At 33.6% G+C, this 25,343-nt stretch overlaps 2 protein-coding genes, 2 long non-coding RNA genes and 1 other non-coding gene across 7 annotated transcripts; 2 read left to right on the top strand and 3 right to left on the bottom strand.

The window, feature by feature from the left end:
- Window positions 1-4,475: 4,475 nt before the first annotated feature.
- Window positions 4,476-8,746, top strand: LOC112754555 (mRNA-decapping enzyme-like protein). The gene is made up of 8 exons (XM_025802225.3): window positions 4,476-4,851; window positions 4,975-5,015; window positions 5,128-5,177; window positions 5,480-5,621; window positions 5,833-5,889; window positions 6,261-6,375; window positions 6,519-6,956; window positions 7,906-8,746. Exons 1-8 carry the CDS (start codon window positions 4,687-4,689, stop codon window positions 7,960-7,962), a joined length of 1,065 nt encoding a protein of 354 aa, XP_025658010.1. The 5' UTR covers window positions 4,476-4,686; the 3' UTR covers window positions 7,963-8,746.
- Window positions 8,747-11,707: 2,961 nt separating this feature from the next.
- Window positions 11,708-16,703, top strand: LOC112754556 (small RNA-binding protein 11, chloroplastic). 3 transcript variants are annotated; one of them, XM_072220876.1, is made up of 7 exons: window positions 12,155-12,323; window positions 12,975-13,043; window positions 13,141-13,247; window positions 13,342-13,609; window positions 13,876-14,137; window positions 14,867-14,957; window positions 16,208-16,703. In XM_072220876.1, exons 1-4 carry the CDS (start codon window positions 12,218-12,220, stop codon window positions 13,450-13,452), a joined length of 393 nt encoding a protein of 130 aa, XP_072076977.1. In that variant the 5' UTR covers window positions 12,155-12,217; the 3' UTR covers window positions 13,453-13,609; window positions 13,876-14,137; window positions 14,867-14,957; window positions 16,208-16,703. The 3 variants fall into 3 exon arrangements, with proteins under 3 accessions (XP_072076975.1, XP_072076977.1, XP_072076976.1); XM_072220875.1 differs by having other exon boundaries at window positions 14,872-14,957; XM_072220874.1 differs by lacking the exon at window positions 14,867-14,957 and having other exon boundaries at window positions 11,708-12,323.
- Window positions 16,704-17,826: 1,123 nt separating this feature from the next.
- Window positions 17,827-19,892, bottom strand: LOC112754558 (uncharacterized). The gene is made up of 2 exons (XR_003178603.3): window positions 19,462-19,892; window positions 17,827-18,055 (listed from the first exon to the last, which is right to left on the bottom strand). It is a non-coding gene; the product is annotated as an uncharacterized lncRNA (long non-coding RNA).
- Window positions 19,893-20,669: 777 nt separating this feature from the next.
- Window positions 20,670-20,741, bottom strand: TRNAK-UUU (transfer RNA lysine (anticodon UUU)). Its single transcript has one exon. It is a non-coding gene; the product is annotated as a tRNA-Lys (tRNA).
- Window positions 20,742-21,937: 1,196 nt separating this feature from the next.
- On the bottom strand, window positions 21,938-23,486 carry LOC112754559 (uncharacterized). The gene is made up of 2 exons (XR_003178604.3): window positions 23,251-23,486; window positions 21,938-22,196 (listed from the first exon to the last, which is right to left on the bottom strand). It is a non-coding gene; the product is annotated as an uncharacterized lncRNA (long non-coding RNA).
- Window positions 23,487-25,343: the final 1,857 nt, after the last annotated feature.

Genomic DNA, 25,343 nt, shown 5'->3' on the forward strand with positions numbered 1-25,343 from the left:
TGGCACTAGAAATCTATTGGTGAGGAGAGCATGGCGATACCCAGAAATGCCACACCCGATCACAGTAAGGTCTACACTCAAGTATTTTGCAGGGATGTTTCCTGTCTAGAAATAATTGACATTTAGATATACTCCGACTACATGTATTGTGGAACTTGGTTGAAACTCTTTGTTTAGTATTCCGGTTGATGTTAATTATGTTTTTTTTTTTTGTTAATGGAATCCCTAGAACTGTTATGACAATGGTTAATTCCTAGTGTTTTTTCTTTCAGTTTGTCTTTACAATTGTATGTTTTACATTGGTTTGAAAGAGCCAAAATTAAGAGAAATGGTTGCATAACAACCTCAATCTATCTAATTCGATGTGTCATGTAGTGTTCCTCATGTACAGGAGATTTATAATGGTGTTATTCTATTTCTAACCATCCTAGTATAGGGATTATGTGAGAAATAACAGTTAAGCTACTAACATTTTACGCGAATATTCAATCAAGAAATGCTATCCCAAAAAAACATTGATCAAATTAACGGTTAACACATACATGAATGGAATAAATAGTTACCTGGAAAAACTTGGTTTTCTTTTAAAATTCTGGAGAGAGTTGGGCTTAACAGGTTTCAAGCCAGTTGCTGCATTAATCCTCACTTGAATTATCCACTAATTGTTTTTGTAGCTGGCCCAAATTGATAGATAGCCTACTTTATTTTTAGATAGACTTGAACTACCAAAAAATAAATGTCTTTCCAGGTTAGTTGACCGAGCCCAATCCCAAGTATGACAGAAAGACTAAATATTCAGTTAATTAAAGTAACAAACGCTGGGGAAAAAAGATTTCGATGACCTTTGATCATATACTATGTTACACCTTAATACCTAACCAGAACTCATACGGGATAATCGTGAATCGAGACAATTCGACTTATAATTCGACCAAAGTTTTCCTATGTAACACGATTCGACCAAAAAAGACGACATATAAACAGACATATAAACGGGCAATGTTACAAGAGAAACTTACATGCTGGCCCTGGGTTTTAGGAGAACAGTTGTATACACCACTGCTTTGTTGGACGATGGCAGAACCCAGCCCAGTGCACAGTAAAACCTGCAATAAGCCATATACTCGTTGAATATTACTTTATAAGAAGAAAAACAGAGCAACCCAGTACATGGTAACCTGGTAAGACCTGCAATAAGCCATTAGCACTCCATGAACAAACCCCAGGTTGCACTCTACCTCCACGGCCACGTCGCTGAAATAATCAACCCGTTAGCACTCGTTCATTTACTTTGGATTATAGAGTAATAGGAATTCAAACAAGTGCATGAAGGGGTGAATAAAGTCAAACAAATTGAGCAAACAAAGGATTCAGCAATAATGGGAAGTTATGGTTTTTTAAAAAGTCAGATCTTTCAATTGGAGTATTATACATCATGTGCAAGGGTATAAAGATGATGATCTACAACTTCAATACCTAATGAGATGAAGCCTTTAAAATCCATTATGTAAACAGACAGGCTAGCTTATTTCAAGCATCATAGCTTGTTGAACAATTTTAGTGTATTAGAACAAAGCAGTGGCCATTCATCATGATCAAATAAACTACAAGTGTTAAGATTTATTTAGGTTCAAGAGATTAGAAATTTGGAAATCTATGCAGGAAATTTTCTGAAAGGAAAGCAATTAAACTTGACTAACAAGTTGTAATTCAACAAATTTCCAAAGCCTAACATAACATTCTAGTTTACTTTCAGCTTCTTCATTCTCTCACAACTTAAAATTTATGCTGCACACTAGTATATAAGAAGAAAAACAGATCTTGTCAATTATCTATTGTGGTGGCTGCATGATTTGTCATGGAAGTCACCAAATCATCGGTGTATATTGTCATGCCCTTCACCTTACTACTCTTACATAATTGTCGAAGATTGAGTTATAACATGACTGCAATCTTAAGCATTCGTTTCACTAATAAAAAGGTTGCTATTTTCTGGTATTCAGGCTGACTTACTACAACATATTAGCCTTCATATGCTACTGAAATTAGTAGGGAACTTTGATAACTAAGTCACAAAAATAAATACCATAAAACATATACGTATCTATAGGTAAAACAAAAACACGTGACTAGAAACATAAACAAATTCCAACCATGTTGCCCAAATCAAATAAACGTCTTCGACAATTTTTGCTTTTAAAGCTTCAAACATTTGTGTCTCTACATTCTAGTAGCAATTTTCAGCAAAGAAGGAAATTATTCTTAAGTTTCTGAACCTAATCGAGGTGCTTCGGGTTCTGGTTTGCAGCTAATCAATAGACATTGTTGATGAAGCCTCCATGTCTCTTGCAGCTGCTTCTCTAGCCTTTTTCCTCAACTCTGCTTCTCTACTTTTCTTGTTCAGCAACTTCTCTAGTTTTGCTATTCTTTCCTCTACATGGTTTATCAAGTTATCCATTCCCAAATGTTCTCCAACATCATTCTGCTTCCCGTCACCCGATCCCCTTGTAGCCTCCCCCGCTCTGACCCTAACAATGTGGTCATCAACCCAGAGAAAGAATTTGCAATGTGCTTCTGTCACCTACAACGAATAGAACACAATTAATGTAAGGGGTTACAAAATACTCCAATTCAGTCTAATCCATGTACGTCACTGTAATTAATCCCTAAATTCTACATCTATAAAATCCTTTCAAATTTTAGCATCCATTTTTAATATCAGATCAGGTACCATGTCAATTCTTGTCACAATCATGATTTTTAATCTAGGTAGATCTATTTTGAATAAATCAACTTTTTTCCAATTCTCAGTCATTCATCAAAATTAACCAGCACCAATATCAAATCATATACAAAATCAACCCAATTTAACATCAAATCCATAACAAAATCAAATCATTTTCATAACCAATAGGCATGCAATTCCCAACAATTCAAAATCACAACCACAACAACTTGAGCAAGGTGGAGAATAACCAAAATATAGAGTCTAAAGCTCCATTCCAGAAAATTCAAATTTTAATCAAATTTTAGCATAATCTTAGTTCTCATACATAAAGAATTGCGTGGTTACCTTCAATAATGGGCATCCAAAAAATAACCTATTTGGGTTGGTGTCTGTCTTCGACATGTAACTGATGGCATATTTTTCACAGAAGCATTTTGGGGCCACACCATCTATTACATCCTTAGGTTGCAGCGAACTTGAGGTTGCATTTCCAGCTCTCAGTTCCCATTGTTCGCCGGCTCCCCCTATTCCTCGTCTCGTGTTTGAGGAGCATGCATCACTGGCCATCGATCTGATTAACATTTAACACCATCATGGACAACTATCATCATCTATTGCACTCGAAATTGAATCAATCTTCTTCGATGAACGGTGATTACAGAAAGTGATTAACAGAACAAATCACGCAAATTGGCTAAAAAAACAAAAAAACGAACGAATGACCTAGATGAAGAAGCAGTAGGGCTTACAAGGGTTTTCCGAGAGCGTTCTGCACGTGGGTCGCCGGAACCTTGCTAGCAAGGGGATGAGTTACGTTCTTCGACGGTAAATCACAGAAAATGATACCCGCGTAACCCTGGACGAAGACGCAGTAGGCAGGGTCTTCCACGGGGTTCGGAAAAATCTGTCGCTGACGATGACTGACCTTGAAATCAGAGGAACGAGGTAGAAAAAGAGGCTGTGGACATTACAGCGGTATTTGGGGAAGGTTTTGCGAGTGGGTCGTCGGAAAAATCAAACGCTTAAGTTAAGGGGAGGGTAGAAGAAGCACTGAGGTAGACGAAGAAGTTGTGGATACTACAGGAGTATCTGGGGAAGGTTTTAGGAGTGGGTCGCCGGAAAAATCAAACCCATAACCCACAGGAAGGATAGAGAAGAAGAAGAAGTGAGATCGTAGAAGGGTAAAAGAAGCAGTGAGGTTGAAGAATGAAGCAGTTCCTTTGAAGTGTCTTTTGAGAGGTAGAAGAAGAAGCTGTACACATTGAAATGGTATTTGGGGAAGGTTTTGATTTGTATGGTATTTGGGGAGAGATTTGTAAAATCAACTATTTGCGTATTGCATCAAATATAAATACGTCATGGGATATAATGTAAATAATATAAAATACAATGTAGTGTGAAAACATTTAATACATCAATTAATGAAAAGTTGAAAATTTTTTTGATCAACGACCGAGATGAAGACACATATGCAAAGATAACTTACCCACAAAATTACCATGGGTTTAGAAGAAATCACCTTTTTATAATACATAGCTCATAATTGTAATTCTCTTTCTATTCCAGAACATAGGTATTGAGAAACATTTATTATTATTATGAGAGTCACTTGTTAGTCACTTTTTCACTGACATTTATCACTTTAATTATTTATTATTATTATTATTATTATTATTATTATTATTATTATTATTATTATTATTGAATTAATTTCTAAATACTAACCGTGAAATTTTATCAAATTTTCATGGATTTATGTTTTTATTTTTTAAAAAGGAAATGATTATTTCATGTTGGTGGTGGTTTTTGGTCTGAGCAGATTCAACTTAGGTAGTGTAGAAGTCAGTTAGGTTCTAGAGTGAGTGAGAGGTCAGAGTCAATTCTTCTTCTCCTCCTTCTTCTTGTTTTGATCCAAAGAGTGAGGTTTCTTCTTTCTTTCCTTGAGTTGTGAGCTAAAGATGTCGCAGAGTCAGAGTAAGAAACTGACGCCGAATCTGGATAGGCAGAGCACCAAGGTGCTGAATCTCACCGTCCTCCAGCGCATCGATCCCTTCATCGCCGAGATTCTTTTCACCGCCGCTCACGTCTCTTTCTACGAATTCAACATCGAAACTAATCAGTGGGTCCGTTCTCTCTCTCTCTCTCTCTCTCTCTCTCTCTCTCTCTCTCTCTCTCTCTCGACACATTTCTATAATCTCTCATCTCGTTTCTTCAATTTCTGGATGTATTCTCTTTTTTTTTTTCAGAGTCGTAAGGATGTCGAAGGATCTCTATTTGTTGTCAAGAGGTCATCAATGAACACTGCTTCTTCCTCTTTCCATATGCTTCGGTTCATGTGCACTTTGATCCTTGACCAATTTCCCTTGTTTTTTTTTTTTTTTTTATTTTGCGTCTTTCAGGAATGTGCAGCCTCAGTTTCAGTTCATTGTCATGAATCGACGAAATACAGGTTCAGATTTGTGTTTCTTTTTTTTTTTTTAATTGAATCTATTTCGTGGTGTTTTAGTTCCAAGATTAACCGCTAAATGCTAATTAATGTTCAATGCTGGATAGATTCAATCATTCAAATATATTTTGCGTTATTGTTGATGTAGATCACATTTTCTCTTTTTGGCAGTGCTTGATTTATTATTTCCTCATTGTTTGGAGAAATATACATGTACTAGTGCTCTGCTCTCATTCATCTGTGTGCCTGATTTGTGCTATCAGTTTTCTAATTTGCAACTTTCTTTGTAATATTTGTTCTGACAGACAACCTAGTAGAGAATCTATTGGATTTTGAGTATGAACTTAAGAAGCCATACCTATTATATCGGAATGCAGCTCAAGAAGTTAATGGTATATGGTTTTACAATGAAGATGAATGTGAAGAAGTTGCAAATCTCTTTAATAGGTATCTTAATTTTTGTTGTTCAAGTTATTTATGTAATCTGTCTTTTTCTTAATGCTTTCAAACTTTAGATGCTAATTCATATCAGGATTCTGTTGATTATATATTTGTGTGTGTGCACACATGTTCTTATTTCCTCTTTTGGGATGGGGGTTTCGTTGGATTGTAGTGTACCTTATGTAATTGGGCAGGATGTTTAACCCTCTATCTACAGGATACTTTCTGAATACTCAAAGATACCTCCAAATGCAGTAATGCCTTCAGTCAAAAGGTAAGGGATATTTTAAGAAAAGCGCTTATAAAATTAATCTCTCTTTGTTAGCGTTACATTCTATTGCAATTTGCTGCCTACATGTTAATTATTACAAATAATACTGTATTTAATATGCCAATTGTCAAGAAAAATTGATCTTTCAATTGGTCAAACAACCTTATTCTAATTGTGTTTTATGGGATGAGAAGGTCAGGATATATTTTCTTCATCTAATGGTTCTTGTTTGTAAATCGTCTTTCTCCAAATTCGGTCTATTTATTTTTAAACTAATTTTCTTACTTTCACTGAATTACTCTTCTATTGGGATTTTGTGTTTAGAAGTGATCGTAGTTGCATGGCTCATGCCTTGTGTTTTGTATCTAATGCAGTGAGTCCAAGGAAGTGCCAGTGTCAGTTGTAGCAGAAAGCCCTCTGGAGTCATCTTCAGCTCCTGCTTCTGCAGCTGAAGCTTTTGGAGGTCCTGTGTTTTCTACCATCTTCAGTGTATGTAATCTAGTTGCATGCCATTTACTTCAACTATGTCTTCTTCCCTAACAAAAAAACTTTTGCATTGTACTATATCATTTCTTTCGCTTTTCAATTTATTTTTATTTTTATTGTATTTTATTCACATAAAACTATTGCAGACATCTAAGACTGCTGGAAATTCAGATATAGAAAATTTTAGACAGCCTTCTGCCACTGTAACTTCCACATCTCAAAGTGGTATTTTGTCCCCTGCACCTGCTATACAAATACCATCTGCCTCTCCTTCAGGTTTATCTTTGTCTGGCTTCCCGGTTGGCCCTTTTGAAACATTCAACAGTGGCAATCAAGTCACGAATCTTGTTAAGCCTTCTAGTTTCTTTGCCTCCGCTTCTTCATCTTCACAAATAAGTGCACCTATTTCTTCTTCTTCATCCCCTAGCACAGCTCTTCAACATTCCTTGAATATGCCACACCAATATGGAAGGACAATGCCGCAACCCTTTCCACCACCTAATCTTTCTCCGTCTATTCCCACTGGTTCTAGCCTCACCATCAGCCGGGACAAAGTCCGTGATGCACTCTTATCTCTGGTTCAGGTACTTTATTTTACCATCTTTGTGACTTTTTATAATTTGATACTTTGAATTGTATTTTAGGGTGTCATTCATCACTCCTACTTTACCCACCAAGCACCTAATGTTGTGAGTTGCAACCCACCTTAGTTTTTTACCATATGATTTTGGAGTATTTCCCAAGGCAGTGTGTCTGGTTTGAGCCATGACTACTGCTCACAGGATTTAAGGGAAGGGTGAAAAATGTTATATACTAATTAGACACTACTTAAGTGCACCAAGTCTTATTTGTACAGTATAAACAGTATCAACTATCTTGAAAGTATGTAGTTAGCGATATATATTTAGCTTTACCCTTAGAGGGAAAGCATATACCATAATCAATTTATCCAAACTAATAATATGAAACTATTATGAGTTAGTAGAAAATTTCAGAGTTTTGCCACCTTGAGAATAATTGGAGAAGAAAAACCTTAATCTTTGAACTCATTATAGCATGACATTAAGTTGTAGTTTATAGTTTTGAGCGGTTTACTAACTTCTTATCTCTACTATATATTATGGGGATATAAGAACGATTGGTGTACAACTTTCTTTTCTAAAATACCCTTCATTATATATAATTTATAAAAAAATATTTTTGTTTTATTATTTCCAAGACTTAAATCCAGCTATAAGTCACTTGTTATTTCATCTAATTTCATTTTTATTGCTTTTACACAAATTTAATAAATAAAAGTGTGTTAGTGCTTATTGATACACTAGTATTTATAATGGAGTGTCAAATTTCCATCCTAGAAATGTTCAGTATAAAAATGAATCTTTGTATTGTATATACTTTGCAAGAGAATTGAATCAGTGCTTTTTCTTTTACCCGAAGTCTTACCATCTTTTTAGCTTCTAGTTTCTACCCCACTTCCTCCCTATGAAACTTTTTAAATATTTGTCCACTGACAAAATTCCTGTGTGCCAGGATGATCAATTCATTGACTTGGTGTTCCAAACATTTCTGAAGCTGAATCATTCTTGAGGAGTTCGAATTTTGAGTGTTGGGTGAAAACCTGGTATAAATGACCGCTGTACATAATAGTTACACTCCCACATTACTAACAGGAGCCTCATATCTCTCATTATAACGTAGTATAGATGTCCGACTGTATGCCTGTTAAGTCTGTCCTCGTTCAGTGCTTCGTCTGTTTGAATCTACTGAGTTTTGGCCACCACTCTTCCAAGTATCTCTGTGATGGCCGATTTCCCAATATACTATGACATAATATAGTGAAATTAACACATAATATTCACCGAATTCATGTACGTATTTGTGGACAATGACGAAATAAAATGATAATGAATATATATGAGAATGGATATTGTCACTCTTAGTTTGATAATGTCATTTTTTATAAATTTATGCAAATATACAATATAAAAAAATTATGTATGATTATATGTGGAGTAACATTATAAAAAATGAGTGACAATATCATTTCTCTATATAGAGATATAAAAATTTAATACACTAAATACTATTGTAACCGTCCATGTGTACGCGAGATTTAATGGTGAAATATTATGGAGAATTCATAGTCTCTAATTCCGGTGTATTGAAGTGGTCATCTGTAATGATCTAATGGTAATTTGGTGGTTCGATTTTCTTCTTTCTACATTTTATTTTCAGTTTGCTAGCACCTATGTTCCTTTGTATAAACATGGGGATCCTATGTAATTTAGTTTTATATCAGGTCTTCTGTCTTGGAATAAATACATTGCAGTGTAGTACTCTGCTTTGCTTATTACATTAGAAGTTTAGAACATATCTTTCGAGTTTAGACGGATCAAGCTGTTTAGCTTATTTTACATCATGTTAAACATTGTTGGAGTGCAAGAGGCTCTAATTTCTGTGGATAATGCCACACATATGGGTAGGTACAATCTGCACTCAATATGAGCCAAACCAATAAAAGATTAGTTGATAGTTTAGTTGATGATTCATTATTGTTAATTGATGAAATCACATTTACTATTTTGAAAATATAAATAATAAAAAGAAAGGTATAGTACTATTTTAGTCCCCAACCTTTGAGTCAAATCCTAATTTGGTTTCTGTTCATATTCTGGTCTACTACTTAGCCATACCTAAAATGAATGAAGCCCAATCAACATATATTATCCGGATTGACGCCTACTCGACCTCATAAAGGTCGGACATAGCGACGCTATCCTAACCTTGTTTGTCCGAATAAGTAACTAACTGTTACAATCTCTCCTACTCATTTAGAAAGGAGATCTCAACAATCTCCCTAATAAAAGGAAGTAACAAACCCACCATCGAAGATTGAACTATTTCAAAGGTGGAACTACTTCAAAGGTGATTATTGACTCTATATCTACACTTATAAATACCCTGACACTCTCAAATATTCTTCGAACTTCAATTTATTAAAAACCTGCCTAAAAACCCTTGCTAAATTAAGTATCGGAGTTCCTTGCAGGTACCACCCCCCACGAGGAACTCGGACGGCCTCACCCCTACAGGAGAAGACGTCGAACCTTTCACCCAAAGGCATTTAGACCTCACGTTCAGGCTCAAGCCACCCTAGTTCTAGGTAAGTCTCAGAACATTGTCGTCGTTGCCAAAGATCTGGTAATCAATACCGTACGATAGCGGACGACATTTCGGAAGATGGACACACGACTTCCAATTCGGAAGCCTGAGAAGAAGAGCCACATAATGATAAATGAGTGTTAGTCATACCTTTTCGAATGGATAAAGAAAAAGGTGTTGCCAGAGACACATATCAGTCAAACCCGAAAGGACACAAGATAAGCTCAGAAATTCATCGATCTAAAAGATCCGGGCCAAGAGCTGCCTTAAGACAAAACACTTAGAGTCAATAACTTCAAACATCTTTCCTTGGTTGAATTGTAAACTTCAAGGATCCTCATAATACAATTTGGAATTTAGTTTTTGAAAGATCCTTGATTTTTAAGTATACAAAATCCATAAAAAATAAGAGAAGTCTGTATGTAATAATGGGAGATCATTATAAACTCCACCTTTACTTGGACTTGAATTCACAATATCTTCAATTCTTTAGTTATTTTTAGTTTTTTTATTAGTTTTCTTAGATTTAAATCAAAGTTCTTATGTTTTTAGTGAAGATTTGATGTAATCATATGCTTGGAGTTGTTTTAGAATGATTGTATTTTCAAACTAGGATGAATTTTATGAGAAAACACAAGTGCACTTCCAAGAAGGAACATAAGGTTGGTGCCAGGCTTGAAAAGACCAAGCCCAGCACCCTGGACTGGCGCCCAATGCCCCTGCTCCAAGTTGGGCACCCAACCTTCAAGCTCAACACTAAGGAAGTGGCGCCCAGCACCTTAATCCCATACCCATCGCCCAACTCTTCCATCACCAAGCCTAGCGCCTTCGTGCTTGGGAGAAGGCAAAGTGGGCTGGCGCCCAGCGCCCAAATCCAGAGCCCAATTCCAAGTGCAAATTTCACTCCCAATGATTCAAAATGTTTCAAAGTCCAGTGCCAATTCAAGGAGCCCAGCATCAAGACCAAATTCAACTCTCAGAAAGCTTCAATTCAATTTAAGATTTAAGATTTAAATGATTAGTTATCAATAACTTCTTCTAGAAAGATAGGATATGGTTTGTTAGGATTTAGATTACATTACATTTGAATTTGAATAGGTTGTTATCTTTCTTTTCGAGAGATAAGATTAGTTTTTAAATTTCAAAAGTTAGGAAGTTAAGATATAAATACGTGAACAAGGTTCACAAGAAGGATCGGAGATATTGGAGTCTACAGATCAAAACTCTTTAGTCTTAGGTTAATTTTCTTTCTACTATGAGTAACTAAACCTCCTCTGTTAAAGGTTAGGAGTTCTATTTTATTTTTATGGATTAATAATACAAGCGTTTTCTTTATTTTAATTCATGCTATTCTACTTTTTCAAAATTGAGTTTCGTTTTTCATATTTAATGATTAGAAATAACAGAAAATATTCTAACTTTGTTTTAGATTCTGTTATTACTTTAGAAAATTTAATATCAAAATTAGCTTGAAACTCTTTCTCATGGTTTTCAACTTGACTAGGAATAGTATTTTGAAAGTTGTGTGGTTTTAAATCGAAACCGTTCTTTACCTTTCTCTTAATTAGTTGACTAAAAAATTGACAATTAATTAAGAGAAATTAGATTGCCAAGAAATTGGAATTTAATTATAAAGGATTTGCTGTGAAAAGATTTTTGCATGAGTTTAGAAAAATCCAAAGTGTTGCTATTTCTAAGAATTTAACATCTGCGAAGCCTTTGACATCCTCCCTATTTTTGATTACCTCTCCAAAATTTCTAAGCTTTCTCTCATGTATAATAACAATCTTTTTAACTGTTCTTGCTTCTACTTCACTATCAAGATTCCTCTTACCAAGGTTTGATTGATCTGATTAGAGATTTAATTAGACGTTGCTTGATTCAATCCGTTAATTATCGTGTGAACGATATCCACTTACCGTGGTATTACTTAATACGATTTGGTGCACTTGCCAATATCCAAGCGTATTAGTTTTGGCTAATTAAGTTTTTGGTGCAGTTGTTGGAGATTAATTGAGATTGACAACAAACAAACATCCTGTTGAATTACTAACATAGATCTTGTTTTATTTTATTTTCTTTATTCCATTTAATTATTCTTTCCTTATTGTATTTTTCTTCTTTACTCCACACGGTACATTTGATTTCTTGTTGTTTTTGTGCATGCAAGGGGAAGAGGATTGTATTCTTTTCGATCTGAAAATTGAGAAGACGCTTGCACAAATAAGAAAGAGATCAAGAACTAAGAGAGGAGAGGTAGAAAGAATGGCAGAGGAGAAATCGTCCCAAACGTTAGGGACGATCTCGGATCTAAGCTCCATTTAAAGATTTATCGCTGGCCAATGAGTTGCTGCATGCATAAGGTGGGATTCAAATCCCTGATACTTTCTTAAGCGGATATGAGTGAGTTGACAACTCGACTAACTCAAGTTGGTTAATTGGTAGCTATATATTTTTTTTTTTTTGGTTTGCAATTGGTTGCTATATTTGTGAGTAACCAAAGCAAAAAAAAATAATTAGATGTTGATCAAGTTGTTGCAAGCTAGCCCACATCAAAGCTGGGCTTGCTGTGGGTGTTAAGCCCACTTACAACTGAGAGGAGACTATTTGGTAATTTGGGTGTGAGCTTGGAAACTGGTCGGCACTGTTTCCGTTATTGTGTGTTGGAAGCTCCAACTCGATGGCGGCTTTTCGGAGAATGATTAGCTTAGGATCGAACAGAACTTTGACTCCACCCTCTCTTCTCACTTTCCGCAGAGGAATCGCTTTCAAGCTCTTCGTTGGAGGTCTCTACTCTCAACTCTCAAAACCTCTTACTTGTTCTTTCTCTTGCTACTTCTCTATTCATTGGAGTTCTCTCGTTTTTGATCTCCTGCAACCCTATTTATATTATTTTCTTATTGATTTATTCATTTATTTTGATGAAGCGTCTGAAACCTGTCTTCCTGTATCACTTCTTTATATTAAGTGACTCCAATGTGAACCCATCCAAAACTAATTCACTGGTTTGAATAATTTGAAAACGAGATGATTGAACAACCATATGTTAATTCAATATAATTGTCAACTTACTTTGTGCAAAACAGGATGTGTATGTGAAAATTAAATTAGGAAAGTTAGAGTGTTTATTTCTTCATTTATTTTAAATGAATGTTCACTGAGTTGTATGTTGTCACTGTTATGTGTTATAGAATCATTTCCGTGTTCACTTTGTTGCTCAATGGGATCTAGCCATTCATCATCATCTTGTTTGGCAAACAATGGAACATCACATAACAAATCAATCTCAGGGCTTTATGCTGCTGTCAAAATATTGCCCATTATTGCTGTTTTCAACATCTAGTTAACTTGAATGCATGAATTTTGTGTTTTATTTTAGCTTTTGGGAAAGGGTCATTCATCGTTAGAATTGTGCTGCGCGGTTCATTATTTTGCAGGATTGTCTGTGCACACGACGGAGAAAGGATTGACTGATGCTTTCTCTGATTGCGGACAAGTAATTGAAGGTAGCTTCAGAATAAGAAAAATGCACTAACATTATTCATAGCTAGTATCTCATGGTTTAGGCTTCTGGAGTTGTGACTGTTTTAATTGTGTTTACAGCTAAAATTATAACAGACAGGGTATCGGAGAGATCTAAAGGGTTTGGGTTCGTCACCTTTGCTTCACGGGATGAGGCTGCGAATGCCATTTCACAGATGAATGGGAAGGTAAATTTATCAAACTTGCCACACACCTCTTCTGTTGTGGGAGGCTTAGAATTTAGTAGAGTGAAAATTGGCACTAAGTTTTTACATATTGCAGGCACTAAATGGCCGCGATATCTTTGTTGATTATGCGAAACCAACTTATTCCAAGAGTACTGGAATGCCCATTGCAAGAGGACCCCCTGAACTCCCCACAGTTGATAGTTGATTTTCCATATGAGATATTGTATTTGATGCAGCTGAATTAAGCCCACAATATTTTGCAGACCGAGTAGGTAGCATGTGCAGAACTGAGTATCTTTTAGGATCATGGATGCACACAATTACAACAATTACAAGAATTGCTCAGCAGAACAAAGTAATAGGTGAAGGATTTATGTAATAGAATACTGGCGTTTGGAGAAATTTTTTGGCCGTTTTTATGTTCTACTTTGATTTGATTAATTACATAGATATATAAATAAGGGCCATGGATTCCTTACTCCCACTTTTATGTGGGAGTATCATTAGCCAACACTAAAATAATTATAAAAAGAACCCTATTTTTTTGTTTTTAAAAAAATCAATAATTAGATATTGACCCTTTAATTACTTTTTTTTACACATTTTTCTTTTTTCTCTTTAATTTCAGATTCAACGTAGCGGTGAGGGTGAGACATTTGGTCTGCTAGGGTTTTTTTTCCCTCTTTCAATCACTGTAGCGGTGTAGCCATTCTCTCTTCCTCTCCCTCCGCAGTCTCTCTCGTTCGCTTCAGCCGCCGCCGCAACCCGCTTCAGCCGCTGCCGCAACAAGCTTCATCCGCCGCTGCAACAAGCGTCCGCCGCCGCGCAACCCGCTTCCCCTGCCGCCGCGCAACACGCTTACCCGCCGCCGCAACCTAATTTTCTATTAGGTGTCGTTTTTTCCCAATCTCTTGTATATGATATATTTTATTGTTAATTGTCCCTTTATGTGTTTTAATCTATGTTAATTGCTTTCATATTTTTTGTATAATTCAAATGTGCAGTTGTCCTTTAAGCTTTTGATTTTGTTCTTCAAAGTCTCGCCTATTTGTTTTTCTTAATATTATACAGTAATTTTCAATTCTCTTTGAAGACGTGTTGTTATGGCTTACGAATGAACTTGTGTCAATTTTATATGAGAAATAAAAGGTTCCACAGGTCTAGCATGCACACACAAGTGGTACTAAAGCTGCAAAGATAATTCTAAATTTTACTGACATTCAATTATATTTTTGTTTCTGAAGCAGTGTCTCTTTTTTGTTTTTGTCATATTAATTACAAACACAACAACACTACATAATTCAATTGAAATACTCATTGCTGTATATTTACTGGAACATTGAACATGAAATCATTCTCAATTGTATTAATGTTGATCACTGGTTTTAGAGTTCCAATAATTTAGAAATAGCGGTGATCTCAAAATGAAAATAATAATAACAAATATATAAAGTTGACTACATGTGTAATTTTGATTTAGTTAATTAGATCAGTTACTGTTCGAGTGCAAACTGAAAAGGTGTAATAGCATATAAAATTAAAGTATAATAATAAGACAATATTCATTAATTTTGAATCTTAGAGCATAACAAGTAGTTAATAAACAAAATATGAAAAAGTGTAGGAGAGGAAAGAGGCACACAAAACCCAACGGCTGCTGTGCATCTTTTAATTAAGGAGCTTCTGCCTCATCTGTTCTTGTTTTTTGAGGTAACCTTTATCTTGTATGCGGAAGATTGTCATAAGAAATTGCTTGTTGAGATTTGTAGCACCTGTATTTGTGTTTTTTTCCTTCTTTTTTGTTATTTAGAATGAGGCAATCCAAGCCACAAAATACTTACTTTTATTTAGCCTTTAGAAGTATTATAGAAATAACCTTTGGGGATTTTTGGTGCTGACTTTATCTTCTTCCAATCTCTGTTATACTATAATTTATTCAAGCAAAAAAAAAAAAAAAAACAAAAAACAAGAAATAAGGAGATTGACTTTAGTGAAAAATTCACTGTGGCTTGGGGTAATGTTTACGTACATACTTTTATGTTGTTGAAAATATCTAATTATCAATTCTTTCAAAAATAAAATAGTTTGTCTCAACTTGTTAGTATCTTTTAATATGTTCAGCCTTGTTTTTCACACATAAAGAAGAGTCTTGCTCCACTAGCTGACCTCATCTAGTGGGACAAGACTCTTCTTCTTATCTTCTTTCAAATTACTTAAGCAACTTATTTAAATAGTATTAGAAAATTGTTATTCGAATTAAAGACGATCTGTTGTCATTGTTGCTCTCTTGTATATTATGGATTCTCTTTCCTGTCATAGGGCAAGCTGCCAGATGTTTCCTAGAAAAACACATTGGGAGATGGATATTGTAGGAGCTAATTGTTTTCTTATTTTTTTAATTTTGCCTCTTTAATAAATCCAGTTTCACCAAAATGAATAAATAAGTAAACTACCTGATGTCTCCTGATATTTTTATCCTTTGTATCCAGAAATGTTGTTAGTAATAATGAAATTTGAAATTTTAAAGGTTTTATTGAAATTATATGTTTGTGATAACTACAAATTTAGATGTTATATTCTTGTCGAATCACAGAAAATTATATTTTACACACTGTTGAACTGTATCATGCTTGTTGATTTTACATTTATTTGACAAATGCAAAAGCAACTTATCACATATAAGAAGCTAATTAAGCATTCTTGTATGTCTTGTCTACTAGTAAAGTAGTATATACTTATATTCAGACATGTTTTTGTTTTGAGATGTAGTGGATTTGAGTACCATTTACTTTCTGGTTAATCTCATTTTAATTGAGCTTTCCTTGTAATTGTTTTTAACTTGATATTCTTTTTCTGCTGGATCATTTGACGTGAATACTTTATGCCTTCCAGCCTCTAAAGAAATAATTAGTTTTCCAGCTCCTGCCATATTAATTGTTTTTATTTTGGGTCTTAAACAGGCACAGGTAAGACAGCTAGGAGAACATAAAAGTGTCCACCGTGACTTAAATGTTGCATTTGGGAAGTGGGAATTCAGTCCTTTGGATTTGCAAAATCTATTTCCAACTAATGAAGGTTCAGCCCATATTTAGCAAGGAGATGACAATTTGATAGTGCCTGTTCAAGTGCAACGTTACAAGAATGAGCTGGTGAAAATTGGTTAACCTTTTTCTGTTTGGTACCGAAGATTGGTTATCTTAGAGAGTTTTTTTCTTTATATGATTGAATCTATACCTTATATAGCAGTTTTTTTATACAAGGTTTTGTGGAAACGCTACCTAAATAGCTATACCATTCAGAAGTTGGTTTTCTCTATATAGAAGTATATTTTGCATGACTCTACTGATTCAACCAAAGTCTTGAATTAGATAAAAGTAGTTGGCTAGAGACCTAATATTTTGAAACCAATTCTTAATTAAAAGATTGGTTCTTCTAATTTATTTCCTCCTTACCCTATTCTCGAATTTACATTTATATATCAATAACTTGGACTTTCATTGTACCTTAGTTAAAAACAATCAAGGCATCCTATTATTCCGATCCTTGGACATTAGCTTTCACTTGCATGTGATGTCGAACCAGTTGTAGAGGTGGAGTCTGGGTGTTCCACTTGGAGAGAGAGAAATCGATCCTTGGACATTAGCTTTCACTTGCATGTGATGTCGAACCAGTTGTAGAGGTGGAGTCTGGGTGTTCCACTTGGAGAGAGAGAAATCAAGGTCGTCAAGGATAAAATTTTAAGAACTAATTTGTTATTGGTGTCTTTTAGACATAATTATTAAATTTAATTTGACCAGACCGTTGAATGGTTAAATAATCAACTCGGTAAAAATCAGTTCAAATTTGGTCAAAATTAGTTAAAATTAGAAAAATTAATCTGGTCAAACTCAGTCAAATTATAAATACATATATAGTTTAATTCATTTTTAGTGTGTATTTGGTATTTTTTTGCATCATATATTAATAGTTAATTTTAATAACTGATTTTAATATACATATAATATAATTATTTTTTAAATTATATATTTTTTTTAAAAGCAAAAGAGCTCAACACAATTTAACCATTAAACTATAATTTTTTGTTTTTTATTATAATATATAACAAGTAATAATTAATAAAAATTTTGATTAACGGATATAAAATGTTCAACAAGGTTGTAGCACAAATAATTATAATAGAAAATTATACAAGGCAAGTTACATAAAAATAGAGGATCATGTAATATGTATTATGTATTATATTATTAATTATATTTTCTTTTTATGTAGTTGTCTTGTATAGTTATACAAAATTTATTTGCGTAATATTATTAATAGAAATATGAAATTTTTCATCTTTTTCCATGCATGATCTATTAGAGGTTAGAGTCTTAAGAGGGATATGGGTTGTGTGAAAATTTGTGCGCCATGTTCTCCTGGGTTTAAATTAAAATTTCTTAGGTAATGTTTTAAATTAAGTTTTTTAATTAATTTAAAGCTTCCTAATAATTAGATGTAAATACAGTGACAACGAAATTGTGCAAGTAAATGGTTTAATGGTTTACAACCGGATAAATGCTACTGTGTAAAAAGTAAAATGTTTTTATAGTTATAAAATATATATACTATACACATTTTTTATTTTAATAAAGAAGAGTTTATCATACACACGAACATTCTGCTTTGTACAAATAAACACTCTGTACAAATAAAGAAAATGGAACGAGATGAATAGAAAGTTGATCTAACAGCAAGTCCATGAAACTTGAATGGAAATATTTGTGTAAGCTTCTTCGATAATTGGTGTATCAGAACTGCTCTTGATTCACCTAAAAAACAAGTCAAGTAATAAAAAAAGCAGCCAAGCCTGATTTTAATATTCAATTCCTAGTTACTTTTTATCCAATTAAAAATTTAAGATATACTAATTATCTAACACTTTATTGAACAAGAACCAGCATAATACAGTTAGTTTTACATAAGATCCATCAATCAGATAATCACATAAAACACAGTCATAAATACCAGCAAATAAAACACTAAACAGGTGGAACTACATGACTAATTATTACCAAGCCTAGCTGGTTCTATTCATAATCATTAGCTAAAAACTCAGGCAGATATGAACAGAAAAATACAGAAATTAAGCATGATAAAGTGAAAATCAAGTCATCATCATACTAGTTGCAGGCTTGGAGAGCAACCACTATGAAACTGGGCCATTGAGGACAGGGACAATTTCAACTCCAAGCCAAACAAAAGAAAATAGATACTCAATCACAATGTTAATAATCTAATTTGCATAAACACATGAAAAGGCTAAGAATTGTGTTTTAAACATAATGATACACTAATGTGGTAGGACAATGTCAGATACAAGAATCAAGAACAGCATAATCCTAAGCCAAGTAATCGCTTGACAGTAATAAAATATAATACAAACATAATAGATTGAATTAACATGCAACAACTTCTATGAATATGCTATAATATCTTCTGAACTTGAACCCTAGTCCATGCATAATAATGGCATAGCAATGTTTCTCAACAACAAATGTAAACGGTTTTGCAAAATTTTTATCTTCCACCGACAAAAAACATAACTAGTCAAAATTGCTAAAACTAATCAATGCTATCTGAAAGTAAGAAAAACATAACTCTCTGAAGTGCTAAAATTGCTAAAACTAACCAATGCTATAATTCCACACATGTTAAAAACCCAGCAATACTTTTATATATTTATTATTGTTATTTTCATTTTCATTTTGAGATAACATCTATTTCTAGATTATGAACTCTAAAACCAGCGATCAACATTAATACAATCTTCATGTAGTATTGTTGTGTTTGTAATTAATATGACAAAAACAAAAAAGAGACACTGCTTCAGAAACAAAAATATAATTGAATGTCAGTAAAATTTAGAATCATCTTTGCAGCTTTAGTACCACTTGTGTGTGTATGCTAGACCTGTGGAACTTTTTATTTCTCATATAAAATTGACACAAGTTCATTCGTAAGCCATAACATGTCTTCAAAGAGAATTGAAAATTACTGTATAATATTAAGAAAAACAAATAGGCGAGACTTTGAAGAACAAAATCAAAAGCTTAAACGACAACTGCACATTTGAATTATACAAAAAGTATGAAAGCAATTAACATAGATTAAAACACATAAAGAGACAATTAACAATAAAATATATCATATACAAGAGATTGGGAGAAAACGACACCTAATAGAAAATTAGGTTGCGGCGGCGGGTAAGCGTGTTGCGCGGCGGCAGGGGAAGCGGGTTGCGCAGCGGCGGAAGATTGTTGCGCGGCGGCGGAAGCTTGTTGCAGCGGCGGATGAAGCGGGTTGCGGCGGCGACTGAAGGGAACGAGAGAGACTGCGGAGGGAGAGGAAGAGAGAATGGCTACACCGCTACAGTGATTGAAAGAGGGAAAAAAAACCCTAGCAGACCAAATGTCTCACTCTCACCACTACGTTGAATCTGAAATAGTGAAATTAAAGAGAAAAAAGAAAAATGTGTAAAAAAAAGTAATTAGAGGGTCAATATCTAATTATTGATTTTTTTAAAAACAAAAAAATGGGGTTCTTTTTATAATTATTTTAGTGTTGGCTAATGATACTCCCACATAAAAGTGGGAGTAAGGAATCCATGGCCATAAATAAGTCCGTTAACTAATTATATATATCTTTTCAATATTAAATGAAACATTACAACAAAAAATTAGTTTTTTTTTTATCGTCTAATTATGGGTAAATAATTAAAACCGCACCCAATTTTTAAAGATGACAACAAAAATAACCTTCACTTCTTGATAAAGACAGGAATATACTCAAAATATCATAAAAAGTAATAAAAATAAAAATATTATTTTATAAGTAGCAAACGATTTTAATTTTTGACAAATCATTTATGAATTTGATCCAAAATTTTGTAACAATAATATATTTAGATAATTATTTAAAAAGTATATAAAAAAGAGTAAAAAATTTGATATTTATTTTTTTTATTTGTCAAAAGTATTCTTGGTTATTGATAAAAAAATATAAAAGAAATTACTTAGCATAAAATCACTAAATTTTAAGAATAAAATTGTCTTATTTTTCTAATTATATTTAAAAAAAATCACATCAATATTCAATCTTTAAAATATTTTTTACAAATATATATTTAATGTTAGGTATTTTTATGAAATTGAGAATATTTTTATCTTTAATAAAAATGATGATAGTTTTGTTAGGGCTTTAAAAATTATTAAATTAGAAACGATTTTTGTAATTTATTCTCTAAATATATAACCAATTTGTGAATTCAAACTTTTCTATGCATGCTGCATGCACGGGCTTAATAGTAATACAAATAGAAACTTAATTACTTGATTTTTAGATACCTTTTTTTTCTTTCATGAAAATTCAAAAAAAATGTTCAAACGCCGTCTGTGGGGATCGAACCCACGACCACGTGGTTAAAAGCCACGCGCTCTACCACTGAGCTAAGACGGCAGATATGTTTCAATGAGATTTATTTTTTTAACTATTAATTTACTATTGAAGCCCGAAAATATCATATACAAGTTTAAAACACGTAATTTTAAGCATGAGGACATATTTGGTTTAAGTGTGAGGAGGTTTAATAAACTCTAATTTTATGGTTTATCTTATGCTAATTTAGGGTGGTTTTATCAACTTATCACACACTTATTCTTTGAAATTGTCATGTTTTTGTGATTTCTTTGCGATTGAGCTTAAATGATAAAAGTATGTTTTTTGAAGTTTAAATCGGTTGATTTTATTTCACTATTTCATCCCATCGGTGCCCTGATGTGTGCGTTTAATTGTTTCATGTCATATAGGTCAAAAAATGGCATAAAAAGTGAAGAGGAAGCATATTAGAGTGAGGAATTATGAAAAAAAATCGAAGCTTGGAGTGCTGGCTCGTCTGCGTACGCAAGCATAGTATGCGTACACATACTGGAAAAAACATTTCTCATTAATGAGAACACGTGACCCGCAATTTCTGAGGGTTTTGGATCCCATTCCAAGCCCAATTTAATTCCAACTGAAGGGAAATTGATAGAGGGTCAACCAAGTTACAATACACAACATCGACAATGGAGAATTAAGTAGTTTTAGAGAATTTTGTTCTTTATTTTCTAGAGAGAAAAACTCTCACTTCTCTCTAGGATTTAGTGCATTTTGATAATCTCTTGTAGAAATTCTGAATTGAAGCTTGTTCATTCTAGTTTATTAGTCTTAATTTTAGTTTCTTTAGCTCTAAGTTTGCTTACTTTCATTGTTATTGTTATGTCTTCTTCTAGTTCTCTTTTGTTTCTCACTTGTGAACCTTGTTGATCTTGAGTTTTCATTAATGCATTGATATTTTTCATGTTTTATGGTTTTGATTGAGTTATTTCTCTTGATAATTGTTAGTAGGTATTTTTAATTTCTAGTTAATTTTGCAATTTAGTTATGTGTTTAGCCTTTGTACACCAAGTGTTTGACAAAATATTTTTACCAATTATGGAGTAGTTTCTCATACTCTTGGCCAAGGTAAAGGAGATTGAGTGACCTTGAGCAAGGTTTTAAGAACCAGACCGGTCATCGAACTGCTCTAGTCACTAATTCACGAACTGCTCTAGTCACTAATTCACTCGTTCACTAGTCTAACCAGTCTAACCGTGGTTCAACCGAAAAAACCGTTTTAAAATAAAATAATAAATAAATTATAAATATACATCCTAAAATATAATTATAGCTTTTGGTGAAGATTTTCCTACTAATCTAGTACAGTCAACAAGCACCAAACTAATAAGATGTAAAACTGATTTCACTCCAAAATGGCTTCTTCTTCTAAACTAACATCAAGTACCAAACTAACATCAAGTGAAATGGCTTCTGCTTCGTGTTTGTCCAATCCAAAATTCCAAATATATTTCTCAATTGATTTAGTGCAGCAATCTGAAATAAGTTGTAAACATATTAATGAGTGTTTACACAGATCAAGTTTCCATCTCAAACCAATAACAACTTTTAGAGTAATGAATATCATGCTTTTGAGCACAAAGTTATGTGGCTTTGCTTGACTAAATGCTGATTCATGAAAACAAGAGACTAAACAGAGCCAAGAATCAAGAACAATCCGCATCCAGCAACAAACATTATAAAACAAGCATAAAGTAACCACACTAAACCTGAAATCAATAAAGATAAACAAAAATAAAAAAATTTCAATAATGATTTGATTTCTAATTTTTGCAACAGCAAGAAAATTTCAACAAAAATTTTAGAAACTGAAAAACAGCAGTAGCACAAAATCAATGAGGAGAAGCACAAAACCAGTAAAACACTATCAGAGCCATCGAGCAATTATAAACAGCCACAGCACAATGAAAAATAAAAAATATGAACCAGTAAAAAAGCCTAAGTCACAGAAATTATAAACAGCTACAGAAATCAATGAAAAATAAAAAAGTATAAACCAGTAAAAACAGTCTAAGCCACAGAAATTAAAAACAGCCACAGCCACATCCCATGAGCAAATATGAAGAAAAAAGTTAGGAGCCATCAGCAACTGGTGAACCAGTAAAACACTATCAGAGCCATCGAGCAATTAGAAAACACTAAAACAGAGTAAAAGAGTAAGTATTAGGTGTTCTGGTTAATACAAATGATATGACAGAGTAAGTTTATTTTAATAAACATGATTTAACAGAGTAACAGAGCAATCAGAAGTTCAAAACCATACGATACAAATTTGCAAATTTGTAAAATTTCAACCATCAGCAACCAGCAAAATCAAGAGTACAAGACAGATCCATCAACAACAGGAAATTACAATTTACAAAACATTCAGAACCAAACTTCAAACCAAGACCGAAGAAGAAGAATTGAAGAAAAATGGAACAAAAATTGAAGAAGAATACCGAAGAAGAAGACCGAAGAACAACAATTTCGAAACTTCAAACCAAGAAGACCGAGCCCTCAGTGAAGATGAAGATGAGAAGCCACTAACCTGGGTTCCGTGCCGAGAAGCCAGCAAAGATGAAGAGGACGTGCCGAGCAACTGGGTTCTGGACACGGAGAAGAGGAAGAAGCGGCGGCGCTGACGACCTGGGACCGGCGGCGGCTAAGAAGGGCTAGGGTTCCCTTTGCTTCAGAGTTCAGAGTTCTCCAGTCCAGAGTGTGAGTGAGACGAATGAATTGGGGGAATAAGGGGGGTTGGTTCACACTTCATGGATCTGTTTCTTTTTTTTTTTTTTTCAAATAAAAGCCGTTTTATTCGAACCGGCCGGTTATCAGTCCGGTCCAATCAACCGGTTCTTGGCCGATTCGACGGTTTTTGAACGATTTTTTTTCCAACGGTTTTGAATAGTGGATCGAACCGTTTGTAGCGCCGGTTTTTAGTTAAACTGGTTTGATTGGCCAGTTCGGTCCGATTTTCAGAACCATGACCTTGAGTCATTGGATCTAAGTGGATTGAAAATTTGGATTCCTTGTTAATCAATTTGATATCCATTAACACTAACCTACTACTATGTTAATTAGTAGTTAGGTTGGGACTTATGGTTGATATTGATTAGCTTATTTGAATTACTTTAAGCATAGAAGTAGACTTGATGGGGTTGGCTCTTCTTAATTGTCAATATATGGTTGTTAGACAAGGATCACACCTAGCCAAGAGTTCTTTTGCACATAATTGAGACACCAAAAATCTCAATTGTTTAATTCTTGCTTTAGTTGCTTTCAGTAGTTTAACTAGTTCTAGAATATAATTAGATTCATATCCTGCCTTGATAAATTGCTATTTAATTAGACATTGCTTGCTTATTTAGATTTAGTTTCTTGTTAATTAAGTTTCTTACATGTCAAGCTTATTAGTTCAATTTCTTGCTTATGCCTTTCAACCCCAGAATTCTAATCAACTTTAATTCACACGCTTGTCCATTCTCTTGAGGACGACCCGGGAGTAATACTCTCGGTTATTTTCGTTGGATTGAACCTGTGACAACCATATTAAACTTTGATTGCGAGAGTTATTTGTCGGTTGGGACTATACTAGCAACGGGATTACTTTGTAAAATTCCTAACCGGCGAATTCCCTCCCATCAATACCTATTTTAGTTTTGCTCTGTAATATGAGTCACTAATTCTCTCTGTTAAGGGAATGAGCTCTGTGAAATTCTAATGAATTTATTATTTTTTTTCTCTTCTAAATTCATGCATTGTTATTCTAAGAGAGAGTTTATGTTCTTCACTACAAGGATTCAATTTTATTGAAAAATAGTTTGAATCTCACTTGATTTTCATGATTAACTTGGGAAAGTAATCATAGAAATTGAGTTTGAAAACTTCTTTCTCACAATTCTTATTATTCTTGATCTGAATTTGATAAGTGATATTGAATCAACCTTATCTAGATCTTGAGAATTGTGTGGTTTATGACCAGAGAGTATGCTTCATCTCTTTTCATGAGCAATTGATCAAAAAATTGACAATTAATTAAGAGAAATTGAATCACCAAAAAATTAAAATTCAATTAGTTATGATTTGTCAGAGATCATTCTTTGTATAATTGAGAAGGAAGTGAGAATCATTGATCTTGGGGAATCCACATCTCCAAACCTTAACCTCTTTATTCAAATTACTCTCTCAGTCATTTAATTGCTTTATTTTAATTCATGTCATTTACTACTTTCCTCTAATTCTTGTCAATTAATTATTCTTTTTTAATTTCCAGCTTTCAGTTAATTACTGTCAATTGATTACTCTCAGTTTATTACTTCAATTTACTGTTTTCCTTCTTTTGCTTCATTTACTTATGCTCGTTTAGTTGCTTTCCTTTAATTTCATTAGTGTTTCATTTAATTGCTTTAATTTCTACTAGATCGTTTCTTTCAATTATATCTTTATTTTGCGCACAATCCTTAACCACATTTTGAATCTTTTAACTAGACTAATTTATTAATCATTGTTGCTTAATCTGTTAATCCTCGTAGAAACCATAACCCATCATGGTATTATTTGATACGATTCGTATACTTGCCAAATTGTGGATTTGCTTAAATCCGCATTGTAACATTCAATCTTCAGGTTTAAAGAGAGCTG

Source organism: Arachis hypogaea, chromosome 16 (genome assembly GCF_003086295.3).
Source record: "Arachis hypogaea cultivar Tifrunner chromosome 16, arahy.Tifrunner.gnm2.J5K5, whole genome shotgun sequence".
Taxonomy (NCBI): Eukaryota; Viridiplantae; Streptophyta; class Magnoliopsida; order Fabales; family Fabaceae; genus Arachis; species Arachis hypogaea.